Source organism: Egretta garzetta, unplaced genomic scaffold, assembly GCF_000687185.1.
Source record: "Egretta garzetta isolate BGI_Z169 unplaced genomic scaffold, ASM68718v1 scaffold492, whole genome shotgun sequence".
NCBI lineage: Eukaryota > Metazoa > Chordata > Aves > Pelecaniformes > Ardeidae > Egretta > Egretta garzetta.
In genome coordinates this window covers 1,020,120-1,045,102 of record NW_009258784.1, presented here as the reverse complement: position 1 = coordinate 1,045,102, position 24,983 = coordinate 1,020,120, and the positions used below count along the sequence as shown (strand labels likewise).

The window sequence follows — 24,983 nt, the reverse complement described above, 5'->3', positions numbered from 1 at the left end:
ATAAAAAATGGACTGAAAAGACCTTAGTAATGGTGAAATAAATGTAGGAATATCAGAATGTAACAGGACTGAACATACTCTCCTGGATCATCAAACTCCTTTCCCTGCTCTTGGAGGCAATCAAGTGTCTTATACTCTTAATAAACTCCTGAATTAATATGTATTGTGTGTATCTAATTAAGCAGAAATAATAAAGTCGAATAATTTGCCTTCTTCGTTACAATTAAACATATTTATAGTCTTGTGCTGCAAGAACCAGTTTTAATTACAGACCCTTAACTTTAATTAACTGTAATTTCAAATGGGCAAAACAGGAAATTTATTTCATACATATAAAATATATTGATGCAGGGAAAATGGATTACACTGAGATTCTAGAGCTCTGCGTCAGACGTGCTACAGTCCAGCAAACAACGCAACAATCTTCTATTTCATTCTGTAATAAGTTCTACTCCAGAAGTTGAGTTACTGTCTAGGGAATGTATGTACTTAATCTCCCATTTAAGCAATGATTTTCTTCTAAACAGAGGCAAGGAAAGAGGAAACGCTACTGGACAAGCAAGCTGATTCTAAATATTCTTCACTAGCAATGATTACTCTTTGTTTTGATAAATCATACCGAGTGTATTGCTGGAATAGAAATATAATCAGTTTCTATTATTTGAAAAATGAAAGGGAAAGTGAACTGGACTTTTTGACTGGTTAACTGAAGTTCGGTTAACATCTCAGGAAGAAATAATGACTATGATCCTGTTGAAGGGTTTGTTTCCTTTCACTTTATATGGATCAAATGCTAGCAAAATAATTTTATACTGGAGTAGTTTTGCAGGGCAGATAAAGATATGTGTTTTAAATCGATGATACTGTTATTGTCACGTAGTTTAAATAGGATCTGAATCTACCCTGTGTGCATCTTCATATTTTTGAAGGAGTTTTTATGGGCTAAATTTATTATCTGTTAATTAACTTCAGTATAAATTATTTAAATGATGTTTAGGAGTAAATGATTGCTGCACACATCTTAAAGAAAGAAGCAGTTCAAGATAGATACGGAGGTTGCCCATATGCTGCTCAGTAGGGTGGTTTCTGCATTTCAGATTATTGTGCTACTGCAATTCAATGATTAGTTTATTCAAAAATGAGAGGCCAACGGGGAGCTAAGAAACTTGGAAAACCTGTTTCCTGTGAGTAAAAATTCCCCCAGTCACTATGCACTTCAAAAGGTGATGGAGAGTAGCCTTGTGATGACATCTACCAGCTCCCTCTCTACCCTTGGATGCAAGGTTTCAGGATTGTGCATCTGGCTGGCTTCATTGTAGCCCAGGTCAGTCTTCCTTGAATGTAGGGAATGCTTCACTCTGCTACTCGGCTGGGGACCTCTGAGGTCTGCGGAAAGACCTTACTGGTGAAAACTGAGGCAAAGAAAGTGTTGAGTATCTCAGTCTCACCTGTGTCCTTGGTCACTGGGTCCATCAGTCTGTTGAACAGTGGGTCCACGTGCATTTCCTCTGCCTTCCTTTTGCTTCTAGTGTACTTTTAGAGGACATTTTTTACTGGTCTCCACATCCTTTGCTACTTTTACTCCAGCTGAACTTTACCTTTCCTAACTCCATCTTTGCATGCATATGTATTGTCTCAATGTTTCTGTCAACAGTGAGAATCAGAAGGATAAGGATAAGCAGCAGAGATGTGTTACTATCATGAGTTGAGCGGATGTGGGGAATTTAAGCTATTTATCTTAGGCTAACATAAACATAACGTAACTAATGTTATGTTAATGATGCTAACCATCCTATAGGCAGTACATAATCTACAAAGAGATGGAGTTCCTGCTGTGAATCCTGGTCTCATGGTGTCTGTTTGCTTTTACAGACGGTAGGAGTTGGAGAGATTAACCTCATTAAGCTGAACTTAGTCTTTGTAAATACTTCCCTTGCTATGTAGGAGATGCAGCATGCCTTTTTGGATAGTAGATATTAGCAGGAGGAGCTTTCACATACACAGTCACAGCACATGTGGAAGGAATGGGTGAGAAACTGATGGAGTAAGGATTGAGGGAGATAGAACCATGATACCAGTTGGAGCAAAACAAATATTTCTTAGAACGTGGTGATTTGGATCTTTGGAATTAATTGAGTTGAAATAAGGTAGAGGGAGCATGGATGCTCTGGGGATTTCAAAGGTGAGAGATACTTCAGTGACTTTTGTTGGAAGATGGTCATCCATCTGGAGAGGCCATGGAGAGGGCAATTGCAGTAGCCATGATGAGAGTTAGCAGAAGCATAGACAGCAGAAGTACAGATAAGGACACTTATAGCGGCTGATAAGCTGACATCTGTGTTAATTAAAATCTCTCAAAGCTTCTTCTTTGCTAAATGTAAGAAATAGATTAAAGATTAGTACACGATAGACACTGGTTGCTTTACTCATTGCCTGCTTCTGCTGCCAGCTGAGTCAGCTGCAAAACTCGCACTAAGAAGACGTTAACACCTATAATGGCTTTTATTGAGCAGAGTAAAGAACTATGGAAGGGGCTTAATAGCTTCAGAACTGATCAGAATGTAGTAGAATTTTTTACTTTAATTTTATTAATTGGACTGGAAACTCAAACCGATGTGATGTGTGGTTAACTGCTGTAGAATGTGTTCTGCTATTCCATTTCAATTGGAGTTCTCTGACTCCATGGCAAACACAGAAAAGAAGTACCATTCATTTGAATAACAAAACTTGCATTTTGTTATTGTGATAGTGCTTACGTTTGACATAAAACAACTTAAAGAGAAACTGAGCAACTGGTACTCCAAAAAAACCCTGATTAGAACAGTTTATTCAAGTCAAGAGCTAAATTGCACGGTGACTTCTCAGGGAGAGGTGCATGATTTCACCTTTTGCTACCCTAACTTGCTTAGCCCTGTGAAATCCAAACAGCATTATAGCTTCTACTGTATAAGTAGGAACAGCAGACACAAGTCAAATAAACAGTTGACTTTATAATATCAAAGCAATCTAAATGATGGAAGCACGGTTATTGCTAAGTGTAACTATTACACATAGTAATGTTTAATTATTTGATATTCTGTAATAAATAGGTTTTTTCTAAATTGTTAGTAAAGAAACATTTCATCTTTTTTCAAACAACACAAAATATTTAAATGCTAGCAGGACAATATTTAGTTCTATGTGTAAATTCATTTTGAAAGCAAACTTTTTATTAGTAATAAATACAAATCTTATTAGTAATAAATACAAATCAGTGGAACTGTAGTTCAGGAAAAAGCTATATGCTCTTATTTTTATATTTATTCTAGTTTTCTTAGTTTTCTTGTTTATCTGTGTTGATTCTTGTAAGCTTGCTATATTTTTCTAAACTGATATTAAAGGTATTAATTTTTAAAGTAATAATTTTAAATGTCACCTTTCTTATCTGTGTTTCATCTAGAAATGCTGGTTTTGACCAAACCATGCTTTATTCTTCCTGTTTGTTTAGGCTTGCCTCCTATGATGATTTTACTAACTTCTTGCATTTCTACACACAACTATAGGATGCCAAAAGGGCAAAGCAGTATGCATCAAAGAAACAACATGATTGTTCATTAAAAGTGAAGTAGAAGAAAAGAATAATTAAAAAACATTTCTCTATCTTACTGACAGCTGTCCAACTCAGGTATACTTGCTTTTCCAAGTATCTCCCAAGAAGGAGTGGCAATTCACAATTCAGTGAACTGCTTGACATCACATTTGTAAACAGCCTTGAAAGCGGTACAGTCAAAGTTTCTGTATCTTTTTTTTTTTAATAAATTTGTTATGCTACATTAGAGAAACTTTAGTTTTTATCAGTTAAGCTCTAAAACCAAACCATGTTTAATTAAATTTGGTAGAAGCTTACATGTACAAGTTGCATAACTACAGTATGTATTGTTTGTTTTAATTTAGTTCATTTCACTATAAAAATGTGGTTTTTTTCCAAGCATTGCACAATTTGGATATGCGAGGGCAATGGTGAATGAAAATCCGTTCTGATCAGTTGGTCACAATCAAGTAAACATTTTTTCTCAAAATTTTATTATTATTACTCTGAGCCTCTTTTTTTCCAGGAAGCTATACAACTCAAGAAACATATAGGCTGATTTAAACCCCTTGACTGTAGGATTAACTTCACTGGGGTATTTAAGTCCTTGATTTTTTGAGAACTAACTCTGTTGTGGAAATTAGGGGACTTGTCTCCCTATGGTCCTGCAATGGCCATCTCTTAAAAGTTATTCAGTGCATAAATCTTAAACCTCAGCAGGTTTTATAATTTCCCCTTACATTATTTTCTTTCTCATTTTCCCCCCTCATCTTGTCTTTTAACTTCCTTCCCTTCCTGTCTCCCAACTGATTTTCAGCCTACCAATACACTCACATATTCCATCTTTGGAGAAGCTTCTCAGAACCACATTACAGTCCTTTAAGGTATAACTTTCAAAACCGGGGAGTCTGGCGTCTGCTTTCTCTGCTGTGATCCCTCCTTTCTACCATTTCATCCCTGTTCCAATTTAGCACACGCATTTCCAGTTAGACACTTGTAGGTATACCAAGAGACTGGCTTCTGTTTAGTGAATTTCAGGTTTTGGCACCAATATTGTCACCAACGCCAGTAACATTTTCATTCTTTCAGTTTTCATGTTTCCTATGAAAACTCTCCAAAAGCTGCCTTTTCAACAAATATAAATATTTTTTCTTTTAAAGTATCTGGAAATGTCCATGGAAAAAATGCAACCAGCCATATAGCATATTCACCTATAAGACATTAGCATACATCCATACTCTCTCATATGCTTTGAACCCACAGTAACTGAGACAGCCTTTGTACAGATCCTGAGGAGTAAAAGAGGATGGGATCCAACTTTATTCCATATCATGAAATGATAGGCGTAGTCCAAACTAAGACTGTAAACTTTCCATCGTTGCACAGTATTAGTACTGTCTGCATATTGAACAGTTGTCAATTTTGATATATTCCACATTCCATACCTGTGATTATCTTGCAAAAAAATTTTCCTTTCAGGTTTAAGACTTTGGCAATTTGAAGCATTTCCATTGCTGCAGAGGATTGTATCTCTGGAACTGTGAAGGAAAGAGGCAAAAAAGAAATTTATACTAAAGTTAAATATAAACAATATAGGAAAAATGAAGTCTTGTAATGTTACTTTTTGTGAAGACATTTTGAGCCACAAAGAACTGATTTTTTTGCTGTCATTTAAATACTTAAATTAATTTTCATTAGTAAGTATTTAATAAATAAAATATTGCTTGTGGTTATTAGCTTGTGGGAAATACTGAAAATAGTGAAGTGTTTTTGAGTATATGGATGTAAAGAATCATTAAGCTACCATTCAAAAAGAAAAAAGATGAAGTTGTAGTGAATATTATGTAGTTTAGCAGACTAATTCTAGGAGAGAAAATTATTTGCAATTGAATTTCTAATGAGGACTGGGATATTAGTTGACTGAAATAATAGTAAAGCATTAGATTTTCTTCTTGTTTAAAGAGAATGTAGCTTTTTTTGCAGCATTCCTCAGCAAACTTAGCTTTGCTATGGTTCACTTTGTGTTTTGATAATTAAATAATTATTAATTAAGTAATTAATAATATAAGAGGTGACGGATGGCTGAGAGTTTCAGTAGTAGCAGTAGTAGAAGAACGGACGACATTTCAGAGCAATCATGAAGCAAGAATTGGCAGGATTTGGTGACAAGCCACTGAGTGGAGGAATAAATAGGATATCAAGGTTATGAACTGTAATAATGAAAAGGATGGTGGAGATGGGGAGTAACAGATGTTGTACAATGTAGTTGATATGCTTTTATCTTGTATGGATGTAGTTTATAATTGAGCATTCAATTATAGATGTCAGAAAAACAGCAGGGTGAAGAGGAGAAACCAGTCACAGAATGTAGGTTAGACAGTTGCCAAAGTAGTGATGGCAAATAAGAGCAGTAAGAGTGAGTGAAGTCAGCCTGCTTGCTTTTCCGAGGCAGAAGGAAATTTAGAGAGTTTCCATGTTTCTGTGCCCTGCTGTGCTCTGCAGTCCCTCGTCCCTCATCCCGCGACTGCTGACTCCTTTCATAGCATCACTTGTCTTCACCCTGAGCTGTGACTTAGCACCAAAGTAGACCAAGTAAAGAGCTTTGGGTGACTGGCATCCTGAGGGGATGGTGGCTTTCAGAAGGGTGCACCTAGGCTCATGTGGTGTCACTGAGACTCCTCCTACCAGCTGAGCAGATGTGGGCTATTATGGAATCATAGAATCGTTTAGGTTGGAAAAGACCTTTAAGATCATCAAGTCCAACCATTAACTGTTATTCTTACTGTGTTGCGCTGTTGATACTGGCTGTCTCTGGACTGAGGCAGCCATCACAAATCATCACTATTCTCCATGTCATCTCATATTTAAAATATATATTTAAACAATGAACTTGAGATCTGATGCTCTTTTTTTTGATATCCAGTTTTCCCACTGAAGTCCTTGAAGATATCTGTTAGATCTAGCAAAGGTGTCACAAAGTAGTATGTTCATCTACAGAAAACATAGTTTCGCTCTTGAAGCAATTCTCAAACTTAGGTGAATGTTTTGTGTTGAAAATATTTTTGTAATCAGAAAGTGAAATCTTGGCATGTAAAAATGTTATAATACTTTCTTCTTTTCTGGATTAAAATAGGAAGCACTTTTTTCATGAAGTAACCATACATATGAGGGCGATGTCTGGGATATGAAATGATGATGATAAGTTTGGATAGAAGAGTGCTGGGAAAAGAGAGAAAGAAAACCTGAGAAAGAACCTTACCTTTAAAAATGTTATTTTACTTATGTAACATGATTCACAATCCAGCTTCACGAAAAATTGTGCAAAAACTGTGGAGGATGAAATAGGGGAAAAAGTGTAGTCTTAAATTATGATTGACTAGGGCTTTTTCTTCTTGTTGACATAAACTGTAGCTGGCTACTGATTCCAGGGCTGTGTAGCGACAGTGGTTACAAAGTGCATCAAAGTCAGGGTTTCTGGTCTCCCTGCTGCATTAAAATTATGCAGCAGATAAATGAATAAAATGTATTTATTATTATTTAAAATGGTTATGCCCTTGCATACAACAGAACTAATAATTTCTCTATTTCCACACAGCCGAGGCAACGAGAATAGAGTAGCGCTACGACGGCAGACCATTCTCCGGGAGAAGGGGAGGAGGCAGGCCAGTCGCGGGCCAGCATATATGTTTAATGACCACTCAACAAGCCTTTCTCTTGAGGAGGAGCGCTTTTTGGATGCAGCAGAATATGGAAATATTCCAGTGATTCGCAAAATGCTGGAAGAATGCCCCTCACTCAATGTGAACTGTGTGGACTATATGGGGCAGAATGCCTTGCAGCTGGCAGTTGCCAATGAGCACCTGGAGATCACAGAACTCCTGCTGATTTTTTTTTCGGGTTGGGGATGCCTTGCTTTTGGCTATTAGCAAAGGTTATGTTCGGATAGTGGAAGCCATCTTAAACCATCCCGCATTTGCTGAAGGCAAGAGGCTTGCGTTGAGTCCCAGCCAGTCGGAGCTCCAGCATGATGACTTCTATGCATACGATGAAGATGGCACACGTTTTTCCCATGATGTTACACCCATCATTCTGGCCGCTCACTGCCATGAGTATGAGATTGTCCACACGCTGCTGAGAAAAGGGGCTCGAATTGATAGGCCACATGACTATTTCTGCAAGTGCAGTGAATGCAATCAGAAACAAAAGCATGACTCTTTCAGCCATTCTAGGTCCAGAATCAATGCCTACAAAGGTCTGGCCAGCCCTGCTTATCTGTCTTTGTCCAGTGAGGACCCTGTAATGACTGCCTTAGAGCTCAGCAATGAGTTGGCCGTGCTTGCCAACATTGAAAAAGAGTTTAAGGTGAGTAGAGGGATACCAATTGTGACAGAAACAGAATTGCAAAGTTCAATCAAAGGTCTTGTTCCCATTCCTTGAACAGTAAGAGATCAGCAGCATCTTCGCAAATAAGCAGGATAATGTGGGAAAATGTATAGTGTTTAATGAATGGGAGATTTAAGTCTTCAGAAATGTCTTACTGCTCTGTGCTGATTGTAATTCAAGCTGCTTATGTAGAAGGTGCCAGTGAACTAATTTTCCACTTCCTAGCAGGCAGAATGGTAAGGGAGTCCCTTCAAACCGATGGGTGAAGCTGGCTTAGGACAGGCAGAAGAGGAGTCTGAAGTGGGACAGTTTCGTCACTTATGCAAGCCAAATTGCATGGTTCTACTAAACCCTCATACATTCTCATTATTTTCTTGTAGTTGGACTGAAAGCTTTCTCACTTCTCACAATGTTTTACAGTTAATTACTAAAAGCACTCTAAATGATGTAATTCTTGTCCTTATTTAATGTGTTGCTTATCTCTGGTGTTTCTACTAACTTCTTCCTCTTTTTTACTTATTTGTGCCTAATTATATGTGAACTCTGTGAAGTTAAAGATTTTTTCAGTTTTATGTAGAACTTTTAATGTTACAAAAATGCATGATTTTGAAAAAAAAAAAAAAAAGAAAGAAGTTGAGACCCAGGGATTCAATGTTCTTTGGGTTTGGGTTTGGTTTTTTTTTTTATTATGTAGATGCAGTGATGCATGATCTACAAAAATATTTACCACAGTTTATTTGTGTTAAGACAATAAGGATTCAAGCTTTTTACACTCAGTAAATGCAAAGTCAGGCCTTCTGCAAACATAGGCAATGTTAATTATGAGTTAGGTTAGCTAAAATCACTTGGACTGGGTTGACCTTATGGGACCCTGTTGAAAGCAGATGCTGTATATGATACTGCTGTGAGAGAGCAAGATATCTAGACTTCACCAGCAGGAGATCAAACCCTCTCCAAAGCAGTAAGAGAATAATTTCCAACATTGTGTTAGGAAGAGTTTGAAGTTGCTATGACCAATATTTAATGTTAATCTCCTTAGCAGTGGCACCGATCTCAAGGCTGTGAACCTGTCTCTGCTCAGCCAACCTGAGCTGAGATGCTTCAATTCAGAATTAATTACTCCTGACTCATTCTCGTGGGTGTACCTTTGCAGCACCAATCTGTTGTAAGAAGCTGAAATATTTCTTGGAGGGGGAACGTGCAAGGGGTTCTTAAAAGCAGCAGGTAAACAGCTGGAATAGGAGCAGAGGAGAATTTTTATTTTATGTCAGTAAGACCAAATTCTGGGAAGAGGATTTCAGCTTAAAGCAGAGGATGAAAGTCTGCCTCATGAAGTCCCTGGCAGAAATCCTGAGGACCTCAGTGGACTGAAATTTCATCCAGTGCTTTCATGTACAGTTCAGAGAAGAGCATTTAAACATACTCTTGTTTCTTTCTCTTTAGCAGCTGCTGAAGATGTGAACAAAAGGACTTGATTAACTTAAAGGGGAGTAAATTTAGAACAGAACAGAAAAACATTTTTCATACACCATAAATGCAGCCTGTTAAGTTCACAGCTATGTTGAGATAAATAGCATGTCTGATTTGTGGGGACTGTATAGCTCCGTTCACCACAGTTGGAGCGACACAAGCTAAGATTATTATAAAGATAAATAAAGTCATCATCTGGAACTGTCAGCAAGAAGTGTCCTTCAAATGTATGCTGCGGCACACAACTGGCGAGATGAACTGGGAATGCAGTATTTGTCCCTGGTGCCACCAGGGCAGGGAATGGAGCACATGGGTGAGAAAAGGTGGGCTGGTTCAGAAAGCACGCTTCTGCAGCCTTCCCTGAAGCGCCGTGAGGAGGGCCTTCCTCGGTGTGACCTGGCTTATCTCTGAGTGACTTCGGGGATTTCTAGTTCCTCTTTTGCCTCAGTCACCTTCTAAAACTAGAGCTTTACTTCTAGGGTGGTGGTGTGTAAGGAATTGCAATAGAGATTTTGAGGTACTGTCCCTCAGCAGAAACAGGAGGCTAGACAAGGGACAGAGCAGCTCCATATTGCTGGGTGTTAATCGGCCAAGCTCTGCTGGGGACGTACATGCTCTCTAGAGTAGAGTGAAGGTGTACAGGAACAATGAGGAGCAGGAGCACAAGGCAAGATGGAAATTTAACTCTTCCTTAATTTAAGGTTTCACCAGGAGCAGGCGGCTGGCAGCATAAGGTCTTTTGGGAATGTTTTAGTAGGTATTCAAATCTTGATGGTTCTGGATAAATATTGAAGATGAGGGAGTACATTTATATGTGCATTGATGAGAGTTAACATTTACACTATTGGTAAGTGATAACATTTACAATATCTAGGCAGGCTTGACGGAGAAATCCGTGGCTTAGGTTCAGTGCCGGCAGTACAAAGGTTGTTGTGTACAAGCGGCAGGAAATGGACGCTGTCATCTTTACTGAGTCTGATCTTGTTTGTGCTCCTGCAAGCTCATGTCCCTGTTTGCAGCAATTTATCTAAAAATTGTTGCCCTTACTTTATTTCAGGAGTTTTCTACACTTACCCAGATAGTGTAGTCCCTGCATAAAAATGTGGGTTTCATAAAAATGTTTTACACGTGTTAGTGTAATCAAAACAAGTATATTTTTAATGCATAAATTAACTGGACATGGCAAATCTTTAGCTTCACCTGGGGTTTACCTGAGCCACTTAGAGTATTTAAAACCTTTTATAAATGAAAATCGAACTTTATAGTAGTACACTGTTTTAAAATTCACCTGTTCTATAGTGCTCATGAGGTAATGTTGCAAGGGAGCTTCCTAGTGGTTGCCTACAGCAACCGGTGGCACAGACAATTCCCAGGTCTTCTTCGGAGGCAATAGGAAGGGTTGATGCTAGCTGCTTCATGACTGTCTTATAAATTACTTCTCTCTCTTGTCCTATACAATCAGTTAAGGTTAGAGATAACACTGACCATGAAACTGTTATTCACATAAAACAGGAAATGCCATAATTAGTGGAAACTGCTATTCTCTGGAATAAATGTATTTCTTTGCTTCAATCCTCTAGCGGTGGTATCTAGCATTACATGTCTGTTACATCTGGTTGCAGGTATTGTTTTTACAAATGTTTTGGAGGATCGTTCTTTATTAGGAGTAAAACCAGAAAAAAGTAGAAGATGGCTTCTGAAGGAAGACTGACTGGACAGATGTGTGTCAAGCACAGTGTAGGAATATTTCTGTACCAAGCAAACAGCTAATTCAGGCTTCCTGAGTAATTCTGAGATCTTCAGGATTTTCTGAACACCATTTAATTTAGCTTCTTATGACATGGCTAAGTATGCAGCTTTACAAGGTTTGATGCTATGTAGAATATTTTTATTTTGGGGGATTGCACTTTTATTTTCTGTCATCAAAATTGTTTGCCCACCCTAGAGCTAATGTCTCTATTATGTCCATAAATATGTAGATGATGTCTGACAAATGTTGTCCTGCAGACACGTGGCCTGGAGTTTTGAGAGGGACAGCTGTGGCTCAGTGCTATTCAAAATGCGTAAGATTTGCATCTAGCACAAAGTCCACTGCAGCTATAATGGCAACACAGTGTTTTATTGTTTAATGGGATGGAGTGGAAAAATGTATTTTTAAAATAAAGTTGGGTATGTTACTGTTTGCTGTAAATTAATACCCCTAATAAGATCTGATGAAAAGCAAAATTCAGTTTATCATCTCAAAGTCTGATTTTCTGTATGTTTTTATTTATACAACCCCCCATTACAGAAATCAGGTCCCAGTCTTCGTTACAGGTATTGTCAGCTCTCTTAGAGAAAAGTTAACATCACCTTTTAGAGAAGAATAATTGAGGCACCAAAAAAGTAAGAGTCACCTTTGTAAGGGGAGTAATGTGTTGATCTAACTACTAAGATGCCTAAATCCAATGTTTAGGTCCCACTTAGGTTCATGAAGCACTGCGAAATCCTAAATCCTTGTATAGCAGTACCCTTGTTTCTGGTCTTGGCCTCTACAGTTCACTGAGCAGGGCCAGGACGTGGTCTGGAGCACTGCTCCATCTCACCTGCGGGGTTCAGTGTCAGCCTGCGTCCTGACAGCATTTTCATTCCGGGCACAGTCTGGGGGACAGCAGGAGCCTGTGGGTGGTCACAGGAGGCTGGAGTGGAGAAGGCCCCTTGCTTCTGGGAGAAACGGCTGTTGGTGGTGCTCACCTGCTCTCCTGGCCATGCTCTCCTGCTTACATGGTCAGAGGTAAGGCAAATCGTGCTTAGCTGAGGTTTTCAGAGTGACCGTGGCCTGCTTGCTCTCCGGGCACAGTCTGGGGGACAGCAGGAGCCTGTGGGTGGTCACAGGAGGCTGGAGTGGAGAAGGCCCCTTGCTTCTGGGAGAAACGGCTGTTGGTGGTGCTCACCTGCTCTCCTGGCCATGCTCTCCTGCTTACATGGTCAGAGGTAAGGCAAATCGTGCTTAGCTGAGGTTTTCAGAGTGACCGTGGCCTGCTTGCTCCCTTAGCTGGGATGCCAAGACAGTCTGTGGCTGCCTCCACCACGAAGGGCAGGTGACCCCTCTCAGCAGCAGCCGCTGTCACCCCCACCCCTCCTGTCACTCCTCTGCCACCAGCATCTTGCTCCCCTGGTTCCCCCTTGATCCCCCACAGCGCTCACCCCAAATCATCACCTTCCTTTTGCAGGGTGGGAGCAGCCCGTGCTGCCCCCTTGTCCTTGGTGTGGCAAAATTTGGCAAAATTGGTTTTTTCCTAAACTGCTGAGGAGCCCTGAACCAACATTGTCACATGCATAAAATAAAGCACACATTTTGCTTTATTGCAGAATTAAGGGCTGATTCTTTTTAGAGCCTCCAATTGTAATTTAATTGCTAACTATCTTCTCAAGTCTCCCAGGACTGCTTTTTTAATTCATTAAGTTTAAAATTTGCAGTAAAGGAGAGCTTGTGGAATTATCCATTTGCCTTCGGCCATTTTCAAAAATAAGTTAAGCCAAACAAATTACCATGTTCCCTTGGCTCACATCATTAATGGTAAGAGACATGTGAGACTCGGGGAGGGAGGAAGGGAGAAGCTTCTGTGCCTGTGTGACAGAGAGACACTGAGACGGCAAGAAGAGCAGATGAATAATTTTTGCTGTCACTACACGTTTAGGTGGACCAAGGAGACAAGGGGCAGCAGGCAGCCCATGCAGTAGTCTCTGCAAGTTAACACTCTTGATTTCTTAGAAACAAAGTTCCCCAGCTAGAGCTATCTTCCTTGCATTCAGACCCTGACAAATCTTCCCATAGCAGTTTAAGACATTATCATCCCATCTGTCCTCCATAACTTTCCCTGAAAGGATAAATTCTTCACAAAGAAATGCATCTCAAGACAGCAAACTGTGAACTGGAGCAGGGATGTGTGTTGTCTTCAGCTGACGCTGCTGTGTCACAACCGTCCTGTGCGGCGGTGCGGCCGGGGCAGAGGCGGTGATGCTGGGCACCACCTGATTTCCCCAAAGCTCGTTTGCTGTACCCTGACTGCTGAGGAGAATGCAGCTCGGCTGATCACAGCTGTGGCAGTATTTCGCAGGAGGGGAAGCTGGGTTACTGCATTTACAAATGAGAAAATAAAGTGATGGAGCTTACGGGTGAATTTACCGGGTGCTAGAATATACCGTGATACTGTGTACAGAACCTAATTCAGAAGGGATAATTCTGCAAACTGTGAATGGGGGTATCTGGCTATTTTTAAAAGTGCCCGTTCATTATTCATTTTGGTAAATAGGACTTCACTCAGAAAAAAATCACCTTCTTCATTGGAATGAATTATTATACTTGATTTTTATTTTGAGACTACCCAAAGGCATTGGACTCCACTGTAGAGTAATGGTCTCCTCACATACTGTTTTGAAAATCCATGTCATGTCTCAGTCACCAGAGCTGCAAAATACTGATGAAGAGTGTGTGCGAGCATGCATGTATGTATGTATCTCCTGCTAGAAAATATGCGCATACCAATATATGACAAATATATTACAATATTTTGTAATAGCTATTTATGAAGGCCAAATTGTTTTATTCATAAATTTATTGAAAAATATTCTTTTTTTTCATTTGATGTTCAAGGGTCAGATAACAGTTTGGAACAGTTCATGGTGCCTAATCGTACAAGGGTGCATAGGTTGACTCTATGTTCTTCTTTTGTCTGTGAATCTCACATGGCTACTTTTACTTTAATTCTGAAGAGGACATTTATGTATTAAAATGATTGAGTACTGAATCTTATCTTAGCTGCTGCTACAAAAATGAAAGCCAAACAGAGGGTGATACATTACTCTCAAAAATGTCTTTCTGTAGTGCCAAGAAGTCAGGAGTTTGGTTAATCTCTAGTGTTACTCTTCTGAAGAGAGGGGAAATAAATAATACAATAATAAAATATACAGCATGAAATAGTTCGGTTTAGTATTTAGCTTCTGTTGTCTTTGTAGAGAAATGACATTAAAGTTCCTTTCTCTTTTATGATAGATCTGAGCTATCTCACTTACATTACATTATTAAAAAGATAAATCACTGGCAGTTTTATGTAGGCATACAATAGTGTCTATAACTATTTGTCTGTGAATGGTTGCATCCATCGAAGTAAATTGAAATGTAAAACTTGGACGCAATCCTTTAATATATCCAAGTAATAAACTGGTATTGTGGTGTTGTGGGTAATAAAGCACAAACATGCATGAAGTACACCCTCGGCAAATAAATTAGGGTATTCTGTATCCTCACAATAATGCTTTCTCTTCCAGGGTGTGTATTAGATGGCGGTTAGTATGAAGGAAGTAATTAAAAAGAAGGGCCTAAACAGAGACTAAGCATGGGAGAACGGGGAATGCTATGAAGAACAGACCAGAAGAGGGGGAAATGTATCACTGTAATAAAAGCGTTCACAGAAAGTTATTTTGAACATGAAATAGAGATTACATGAGCAGTCCTGTGTGGTGTGATGTGGTTGGGGTTTTTTTCATTCTTCCATTTGGGAAAAATTCTACAATAATTTCACTTTTTTAAGACATTAAAATTAGCAAAGATCACAAAAATATCAGAAGTTGTTGACAGAGGTATGAGTAAATCTCTTGTAAGAGGGGCGATATATCTGTACACATTTTTTAGTTTTAGATATACATCTATATTGGCCTAATTCCCTATCTGTTTAGCTATATTCATCTTTTGTGACCCATAAAAGGAGTCAAGTAAGGAGTGGTTAACGAACTGTGATGGCAATGATTGAAATCTCTTTTTCTGTTTTGACTTACACCTTCTGGAAAACAGTGACTGAGAAGAATATTTGGTAATTAAAGCAATAAACAAGCAACTGAACCTGCAGTTGTAGAGCAACATTTTGGTTCACACAGTGAAGTCTGTCATGAGATACTTGAGCTAGAGGGAATTCAGTTGGAGATGTGGTATCGCCATGCTATCTGTAGCACTGCTGGCACTGTTGCTGGAAAACAGCAACCAAATCCTTGTGTCTGCAAGCTAAAAGACATATTGGAAAGTGAGAAAGTTAATATTTACAAGAATAATTCAAGGTCTAAGAAAATTCAATATATTTGTGTAATTCTCAAGAAGGTTGGGAAGTTGTTTAGACGTGTTCTCTGTAGGATACTCATTTTGTCCAACTGAGATCTCTACAGTGTAGCTTTCTACATCTGAGCTAGTTATCTAGACTTCTGTGATGCTGAGCGAATAGAAAAAAATTCCCCTGTGCTATTCATCTCAACTTGAAATAGTCATTAAAATATGTCATACAATATTTCTGAAAGTATTTTTTACTTTCAGTTGGCTCTAAAGCAAGTCTAGAGAAGTAGCTCAGGTGTAAAAATTCATAATGTAGATGTCCAAGGTAACCAAGACGAGACAAATCCTGCCCTTCGAACATTCAGGGGAAGTAGATGCCTCATAACAACGTGCTGTTAATCGGCCAGGAAAAAAAACTTAACAAGATGCAGACAAACTATTGATGCTCACATATGTGTAGCTGGGATGTAGAACTATTTCTCTCATTTTAGGTCTAAACAGCAAGTTATCTTCTTTCTTTTCTTTTCTAGAATGATTACAAGAAATTGTCTATGCAGTGCAAGGATTTTGTAGTTGGACTCCTTGATTTGTGCAGAAATACAGAAGAAGTGGAAGCTATATTGAATGGTGATGTAGAGATGAGCCATAATAATGGAGAACATGGTCGCCCCAGCCTTAGCCGCTTAAAACTCGCCATTAAGTATGAAGTTAAAAAAGTAAGCAATTATGTTGATCAGACAGACATGTCATGATAGTAGTATTAAATTGTGCTGTTATTAAATGTTTATGTTTTGGTAGCCTCTGACACTTAAATGAACGTTTGGGTCCTTCTGCACAGTGTATTTTACAAACAAAAGAATCCTTGCCCCAGATAGCCTGAAGTATAAACAAGAAGCAGATATTCGGGGTGGATACTGGTCACAGTGAGTATGAGAGCAAATGGCTCTAAAAAAATATGTAGCTGTATGCAAAATTTGTAGATATTTACTTGGTTTTAGTTTTAATCTATTTTTAAAAACAAGAAGGAAAAAATTTACACTACTTCTGCAGCCTTTAAAAGTCTAAGATTTAATAAAAAACGGAGGATAGCACAGCAGTCCTGTACACTGCATGATAACAAATCTTGGTACACAGTTTTGTCAAGCTGTTGTGTCTTGCTCAGAAAATTGAGAAAACCTAGTGAAATTGCATGTCTCACAGAAAATGTATATTTGTCTGTATAGAGGATCAGAGACACAATCTAGGAGTAATAGTACTGTGGTTCTTACTTCTGAAGAACAGCAGGCTCCAGGCAGTGTCGAATACAGGAGTTATCGTCCCTTCTTTGGCTTACTTTCATTTCTACTCTCAGTTTAATACTCTGGTCTGCATCTGAAAGGTGCTCAGTGACACCAGCTGAGTTAGTAGCTGCACCAAGACCTTTGAATTACGCAGAAAGCTTCTCTTGGATAATATAGGTTGTAAAGTACTTGATAACATGTGTGAACCAGGGGGAAATGATTTGTGTGATGAAGTTTGTAGAAGCGAAGATCAAGAAGATACATTTCAGGAACATACTTTGAAAGCAGGTTGCCCTAAAGGAGAGCTATCTCCTGTCAGAGCAGCAAGACCTTTGGTAAAACTTTTCCTTCATAATGAGATGGATCAGATCAACACTGTGAAAAGAAACAATACCTTATTTTAACAACAACAATAACAACAAGATAGGAATCAGGACTCTAAAAAATCCAGTATGGACTGAATATACAGATCTAATTTACCAGGGAAGAGCTGCAGAATTCTTACAAAGAGTGAGTTTCCATCTCGGGGGGACACCTAAAACATTTATATGTGAGGAGTATTTATGTATTCGTGAAGAAAGAAAAAAGAAGAAAACCATTTTGACTGAAGAACACCTACCAGCATATGAACACAAACCTGCAAAACACTTGGCACGCTACAGTCAGTAAAGAGAGCTGAGACAACTTTTCAAGAGAAGATACCACATTGACCTTGTCCTTCATAGTATTTGAACCTTAATCCTTACTTGAATGTGAACTTTCTTTCAACGTTTTCTCTTGCCTCGCTGAAGACATTTCTTGCACCTTCAGCCAATCATCCTTCAAATATGGAGAACTATTCTAGAAAAAAATTACTATATTCAGTTAAATTTTTAATTACATTTCGAGGTCTAGACTTAAGAATTTATGGTGCACAAGAATCCACTGTTTATTAATACCTACCATTGTAAGATGCTTACACTCTCCAGAGGTTTTGACAGAAAAGAGGTTTATAGACCAAACTCAGTTTTGCAGATTTTGTCCAAAAGATTCCAGAAACAAGTCATAAATAGTCCTTAGCTGATTTCCTGCAAAAGTGACATCTGTTTTCTTATGCCAGCTGAAAAAAATGGTATTTCCTATCTTAGCATGTGAAAATATGGCATATCCTTTCTTTCATAACTAAAGACTATATAGTATCCTTTGCAGAACATAAAGACTTAAAGTTTTGGAATTTCTGAAGTAGTAACATGAAAATTATAAATGTCAGAAACAAGTAGAGTTTGCCCAGATAAAGTTTATTTTTAATTACCCTTAGATAGAAATTAATAGTTTGTAATGGAACACAATGTGAATAAAATAATTTTTTTTTTAATTTAAAGGATTTACTGTTGCCAATAGCAACATGCCTGCATGCTGGGAGATTATGCTGATCAAAAAACTTTTTCTCATACCCTTGTTGATGCTTCTTTGAGTATAAGTTGAGTTGTTGCTATTCCCATATTCTTAATGTGCTTCATATAGCTGTTATCTTAATAAAAGATATTTGATAGCAGTATTATTTTGTTGTGCTCCTTTTCTTTGTTACAGTTTGTAGCACATCCAAACTGCCAGCAACAACTTCTCTCAATCTGGTATGAGAATTTGTCAGGTTTACGGCAGCAGACCATGGCAGTGAAGTTTCTGGTTGTTCTTGCTGTTGCGGTAGGACTGCCATTCCTTTCAATGGCTTACTGGATTGCTCCTTGCAGTAAGGTCAGTCTGTGAAATCTTGTAATGGCCTTTTAATAACTCCTGTATCATCTGTATGTAGATTCTTGCCTGGCAAAGATGAAGCAAGAGTATAAATTACTGACATGCTTAAATAATACTTCAGAAACGTGTTATTTTAAAGCTGAGTAAGAATGGAATGGCTGCAAGATTGCACGTTCTGATAATTGTAATTAAGACAGGTAAATGTATTGTGTTAAATGCAATGTATATTAAATTGAATTACAGTGGTTGAGCAAGAGTTGCCTAGTAGAAATTGTACTTTAGAAACAATGAGTCAAACTAGTCTTCATTTAGGTGTTGCCTTAGTAGGCAGATGCAGAGGATCCTCACTCCCCATTGCTTCAGAGCTAGATTAGGTTCAAGCTGTGCATCGATTCCAGTCACCTCAAAGGCAATTTTATTATTTATTATTAAAAATTAATAGATAAAAGTTGCTGAAACATGAATGCCAGAAAATAAAACAATCAGCATCAGTTTTCTAGAAGTCAAAATGAACTGTGTTGGCTTGTCAAGACAGTGCTAATAGTCGTCATATTTCATGAGGTTTCTAAAGCAGTCACGTAGCCTCCCCTGCATCCATTTATAATGCACTGTCTGGATTTGATTGCTACCGCTGTATCTGTTTTGGATGATAGCTAGTATGGAAAGCCTTTCCACTGAAGATGGGTTACAGTCTCTGACCTCTCTGAACTTGGTGTGGAATCTCTGTTTTATTTGGTCACTATCCATTTTAAATGGACACTGATGGAAAATTTCCCTTGAGAGTGTGTTAGAGGGAACAAATGGGGTCCTATAAGGATTATTCAACAGGTTACAGTATAACATCCATGATTTTAACAAGTCGAATCTTGTGCATGTACAATGATTGCAGGGGGAGAGGAAGGTTGAAAGAGAGGACTGAGGTCTTTGTGTTTTGTTTTGTTTTTTTTTTTTTTTATTGTTCTCTGAGAGGAGAAAGGTGGGCCTTTCTTGTTTTGACATATTTTTCATTTCTTTCAGTCCGGACAATAAATATCAGTGAAATAATTTTCACTTTTCTGTATAGTGACTAGGATTTTTATGAATACTTTTGTCTTAAAACACGCCTTGAGATTCAACATACTTCAATAATGGGTTTTCAGCTATAGCAGGGACTTACCTATTTGTCATTTTCCTTTTTCAATTATTTCTTGGATCTTAAAGTAGTTTTGAATCATTGTTCCTTCTGGAAAAAGCTATTTCAGGGTAGCTTTTTAAAGTCAAGGTTCAAGGGACAACATCCTTTAAGTCTTCACTTCCTCTGTCACTATGTAATCATCTCATCACATGATTTATATGTTGAATGCTTTTTGTTTCATTACATTCTGCAAATGTAAAATCTAATCCACCTTTTTCACCAGTTGCCTTTTCTTACCTTGTGCTTCACTCACTCTTCAAGATTTGATTCTTCTGTTTTTTGAAGACAAAAATGTTCACTTTTTAATTTCAGGTTAGGATGGCTCCCATATACAACATGATCGGTATCAGCAGAGTCCATTCTGTGTACGAGTTGATGGAATTTTATAAATCCCTTCTCCTTCTACCAAGATAAAGTACCAATTCTTTTTCTAGGTTTGGCACTATAGGGCACAGTGACAGAAGAGAGAGAAAATGCTCACAGTATTTGTGGTAAAAGTAACAGCTTGCAGTGGAGTTATTCTGACACGTACCTTTATATTCTCATGCCATGGCTCTGAGAAAGGCAAAAATGTCTTTATGACATTTCAGCATCTCAGTCAGCTACTTGCATAGCTGCCCAGTTTCCTCTTTAGGAAAGAGTTAATCTGAACTTGGACCACAGATACTGAATTGAGAGTTTCCAATCTGGAAGAGGTTTCATAGAAATCAGTGGACAATGTCCTGTTGATTTATCAGGAATTGACTGTTGTCAGATGCCGACAGTAATTAAGATTGCCTTGTATTTGAGTTTCAGCCGGCAATCCACATGGAGGCACTTTTAAGTTTTATGAACTGTTTGCTCTGCATTTTGAATTGGTAATTCAGTCTAACTACTGACATAATTAACCCAAAACTTCTAGAATACTCTTTTATTACAGGACATTTTGAAAGAGTAAAAACATTTTTTAGTTATCTCCAAGAATCTCTAATGTCTGTGCTGTTCAGTTCCAATTAATAATAGAATCTAGATTTTTAGTTTTGTGAATTCATAAGTAATTCAGTCAGCCTGTGGCCAAGATGGGGGATCTGAATTTGAAATTGAGTCTTCTTTTGCTGTTCCCAGCCACCCAGGGCACATTCCTCTTTTCACTGTGGTTGAGGAGAAGAAACTGAACATTATATCCAGTATATGAAGAGCTAGGAAATTGTTCTTTCTAAAAAAGTATGTGCACTATCTCTTTTTTGTTACCAGGCCTTTTTTCCCTTGTGCTACCTGGAGCCCTATTTTATCATTTCTTTATCAATGCCGTACTCCATGGTGTTCCAATACTGATTGTTTCTGCAGAGTCACAAAGGTGGAATAATGTGAATCACTGACTCCACTCCCCAGTGATTCGTGTGACCCTATATACAGACAAATACATGTCAAAGTATCCACAGCATAACTATTGCATATCTTGTCCTAACCCAAACCAGCCTATAAAACACTCTCCAAAACTCTATAGAAAAGCAAAGACCATAGGACAGAGGATCAGAAAACAGGGGAAAAAAACCAAACACCAAAACCACTTAAATTACAGAAAGAGATTCAGAGCATTTAGAAGATCACGTCCTTGGTCTGTGCAAAGGGAGGGAATGTATGATGTCAAAATGCACAGTGAAAGTGTGTTAAGGAGGGACTCTAGCTTATAGAAAAGTCCAAACTTGCAAGATTATGGCCTTGTCTTTACATGTTGCTGTTCCTTCCCCTGATGCATATTTTCTGACCTATATCTTCTCCATAAAGAGATTCGGAATTTTAAAAGTGTCATTTCAAGATTTTATTGGATCACCATTATATGGCAATGTCATAATAACTTCCAGCATTTGTGTAATCAGTTCAGCCATAGTCAGTCCTGCTTCCAGGGAGGTTTTACTATATATATATATATATTTTATACATATATATATATAAAAAATACTTTTATGTCTCTTTTGAAGGGGTGGGAAGGGAGACGCTAGGAGTTCAGTCTTTTAAATTTTATATTTTTTGATCAAGGTCTATATTAAGTTTACCTTCTTCAGTATTTTTTCTTCTTTTCTGCCTATGTCTCTTTCTGGCATCTGTCTCCTAACCCATCTTCGTTTGTGAACACAAGAATAATGCGTTTAAAAGGACACTGTCAAGGTACTTCATAATTTTCCAGCTCTGCTTTATTTTGTGTTGTTTATGACTATTCCTTCCTAACTTGAAATAAAATCTTTCCCCGTGATGATTAACCATTCTTTTTGCAGTTCACACAAAATAATTAATTGTTGAAGTTCATCTCATGAGGCTGACACAATATTTTATTTAGTAAAAGATAAATTAATTTTATTGAGTGAGAAACATAATGAATGGCATGGATTTGCAAAATTATGTAAAGGAGAAAGAAGAGCAAATTTTGTGCTTGCTAACCTTGACAGTGTTCCTTTAATAGTATCTTCTTTTTACATTTGTCTAGTTTTCTTAATGTTATCTGTATTTGAGACCTTACCATTGCATCCTCGGCTGCATCCTCTTATTCTGTTTCTGTAAAAGCTGACTGTGAGGAGAGCAAAATTCTGACTTTGATATTGAAAAAAGTGTAGCAAAAATACGAATAGCAGTAACTTACCTTTCTGCTTTCCCCTCCCTTTTCCAGGCCACAGACAGTTATGTGTTTCAGCTGAGATCCGTGATACTTGCTTTCAATTCTTTCCAAAGAATTTTTGTCAGATACAGATACTGTTTTCATCTAAAATAAAGTATTTTTCTGCAGCTGCCAACTAAGTGAACAAGCTAAGACTTTTACTATTAATACAGGCACTCTTGAAAATAAAGTAAATAATTGCTAAAAGTTCAGCCATGTGTGGAACTTTTAGGTTTTTCAAGTGTTGCACTAAACCATTTTAAAGTTGTTCTTAGTCATGACAAAGTTGAGGTCATTTCCATTAAAAGTAGTCAGGAAGGAAATTAAGACACTACAGAACTATAAACACAACCTTTTGAGGCCTCATGACTTTTTTTTTAAAAGAAAGTAAGTTGGAAAAACTGCACAATAACTGTGCTAAATAGAGTATCACATCAGTCAGGAAACAGAATTCTTTGGTCATCATTCACTCCCAGTGATAATTTAATGCTTTTAGTAAGTGTCAAAATCTCATTTTCTTTGTTGCCTCATAAAGATAATTAGCATGTAAGAAATTCAACAACTGTGATAATTTTTTCTCTTCATTACCTAGAATAGGCATAGATGCCCCAAAATAATTACAGAATTATTTCAAAACACTGAGTTAAAAATACGTGTACGGTGAAACTGATAGATTATCCCTCTGAAAATAGCAAATAAGTAGAAACTTTTAAAGATGACCATCAGTGTGGTGTCATAGTATACAACTTTTTCCAAATATTTCTTTCTGTGTATTATTGAAATATATATTTCTCTGTGTTACTGTTGTAATACCTTTTATTTTGGAAGAAGGCAATGCAAAATCCTTGTGTTTCATAACCTCTGTTGCAGCTGGGGAGGATAATGCGTGGACCATTTATGAAGTTTGTAGCCCATGCAGCCTCTTTCACCATTTTTCTTGGTCTACTTGTCATGAATGCAGCTGACAGATTTGATGGCACCAAACTCCGACCTAATGAAACAACAGGCAATGTAAAACAGCTATTTAGGATGAAAACATCCTGTTTCTCATGGATGGAGATGCTCATTATTTCTTGGGTAATAGGTAAAGATTAATTCTCACTTAGATTTGTCTTGCTATGATTTCAGTGAAGCCGGACCCAATTTAATCCTTTGTTATTAATGTTATGTGTAAAAACTGCAGCAAAGGGAGTTTATTCAGCTGGCTGCGTTCCCACATTGGCCCCATGTTTCTTATCGGATGTCAGCAGGATTCACGAACACAAATCACAAACATTCAGATTAAGGATTTAGGTGAAATCCACATCATCTGAATATGAATGAATTCAAGTTTTATGAATATCAAGGAAAGTGTCTACCAATTTTCTGAGTTTTATGAGTCAGGCTGTGTCAACTCCCAAGGGAAAAGATTTCCACACCATGGGCCAAGTTTTTTTGTGTCCAATTGTCTCTTTCTGCTAAGATTCTCTTATTGTACATGTATGCCTGCAGAAATAATAGTGTATAGCTGAATTTATTATTGACAAAAGAGAAGCAGAACATAGACCACTAAACATTCAGCAGTAGATTTTTCCATCCTACCATAGGGATGTAATGAATACCATCAGTAGTACCCTGAGCTGATCCATTCAATTCAGTGATGCAGTACTTATGCAGTCAGCATAAGAACTTGAGCACAGACCCTTAAAAATATTTTAGCTGTCTGATTCTTATTTACAAATCTAATACCATTTATTCCAATGGGGTTTAAATGCCCAAATATTTTAAAGTTCTGATTGTTAGTTAAGTCAGTAATATGGGAGAGTTAAATTCAAGCTAAGTAAAATCTGTTTCCATTCAAGAGCTTATGCATTTAAAATATTTTGCTTTTATGAGTGACTGAAATTGGAGCCATTTCCACACCAGCTGGTTCCTATACCTTTAAAAGACATTGACAATCTTTATTTGTATAGCTGTATATAAATTAATATAATTGTGTATTGTGGGAGTAATATGGCACTTAGATTTCAAAAATATTCTGTAAATATGAGTATTTTCATCTGATAATAAGGAGTAAATAATAATTTTCCAATTTGAAGTTCTAGTTTGCTAATTTAGTCTTTTTATTTATTTCAGTGTCATGCATAAGATGGTTTATGAAAAATTAATTCAGTGCATACAGATGTAGCATTGAATTTAATTACTGTAATTAACATTATAAACATCTGTATCTGAAACCAATGAAAAGTTCCTTCAGACAATTCGATAAGTGCAAAAAATAGTGACATTATTCCAATTCAGTTTTTTATTAACTCTCTTTAGGCTCCTTGAAATGTAGTTCATGATTAAATAAATTTTATCTTGAAAAGGAAAAAGATTTTCTCAATAAAAAGGATGCCATAATCTAATACAGTACTCCTATATTTTATTACTAAGGGGAATAATCAGGACTCAAGCAGATACCTTTGCTCTATTGAAGAAGCATTAGGTCTGATTCTTACTTTCATGCTCTTTTGTCACATATATTTGCAATTTCAGTAAAATAGACTGCACCCAGGGTACTCTGTACATAAGAAAATGTGAGTTCTGCTATTAGTTCTACCACTATATGATCATGCCAGAGCGTTTTGGCTCTTTCAGTCTCTTTCTGTCTCTTTCTGTGTCTGTAACAGACAGTAATA

General features: G+C 37.5%; 1 protein-coding gene across 1 annotated transcript in view; it reads left to right on the top strand.

Moving 5' to 3' along the window:
* The first annotated feature begins 7,167 nt into the window (after positions 1-7,167).
* The window catches only part of TRPC6 (transient receptor potential cation channel subfamily C member 6), a 39,227-nt gene continuing 21,411 nt past the window's right edge, over positions 7,168-24,983 (top strand). The window contains 5 exon segments of the mRNA XM_009649468.1: positions 7,168-7,451; positions 7,453-7,930; positions 16,034-16,219; positions 18,353-18,517; positions 23,194-23,407. Coding sequence (XP_009647763.1) covers positions 7,252-7,451; positions 7,453-7,930; positions 16,034-16,219; positions 18,353-18,517; positions 23,194-23,407 — 1,243 coding nt within the window. The 5' untranslated portion in view covers positions 7,168-7,251.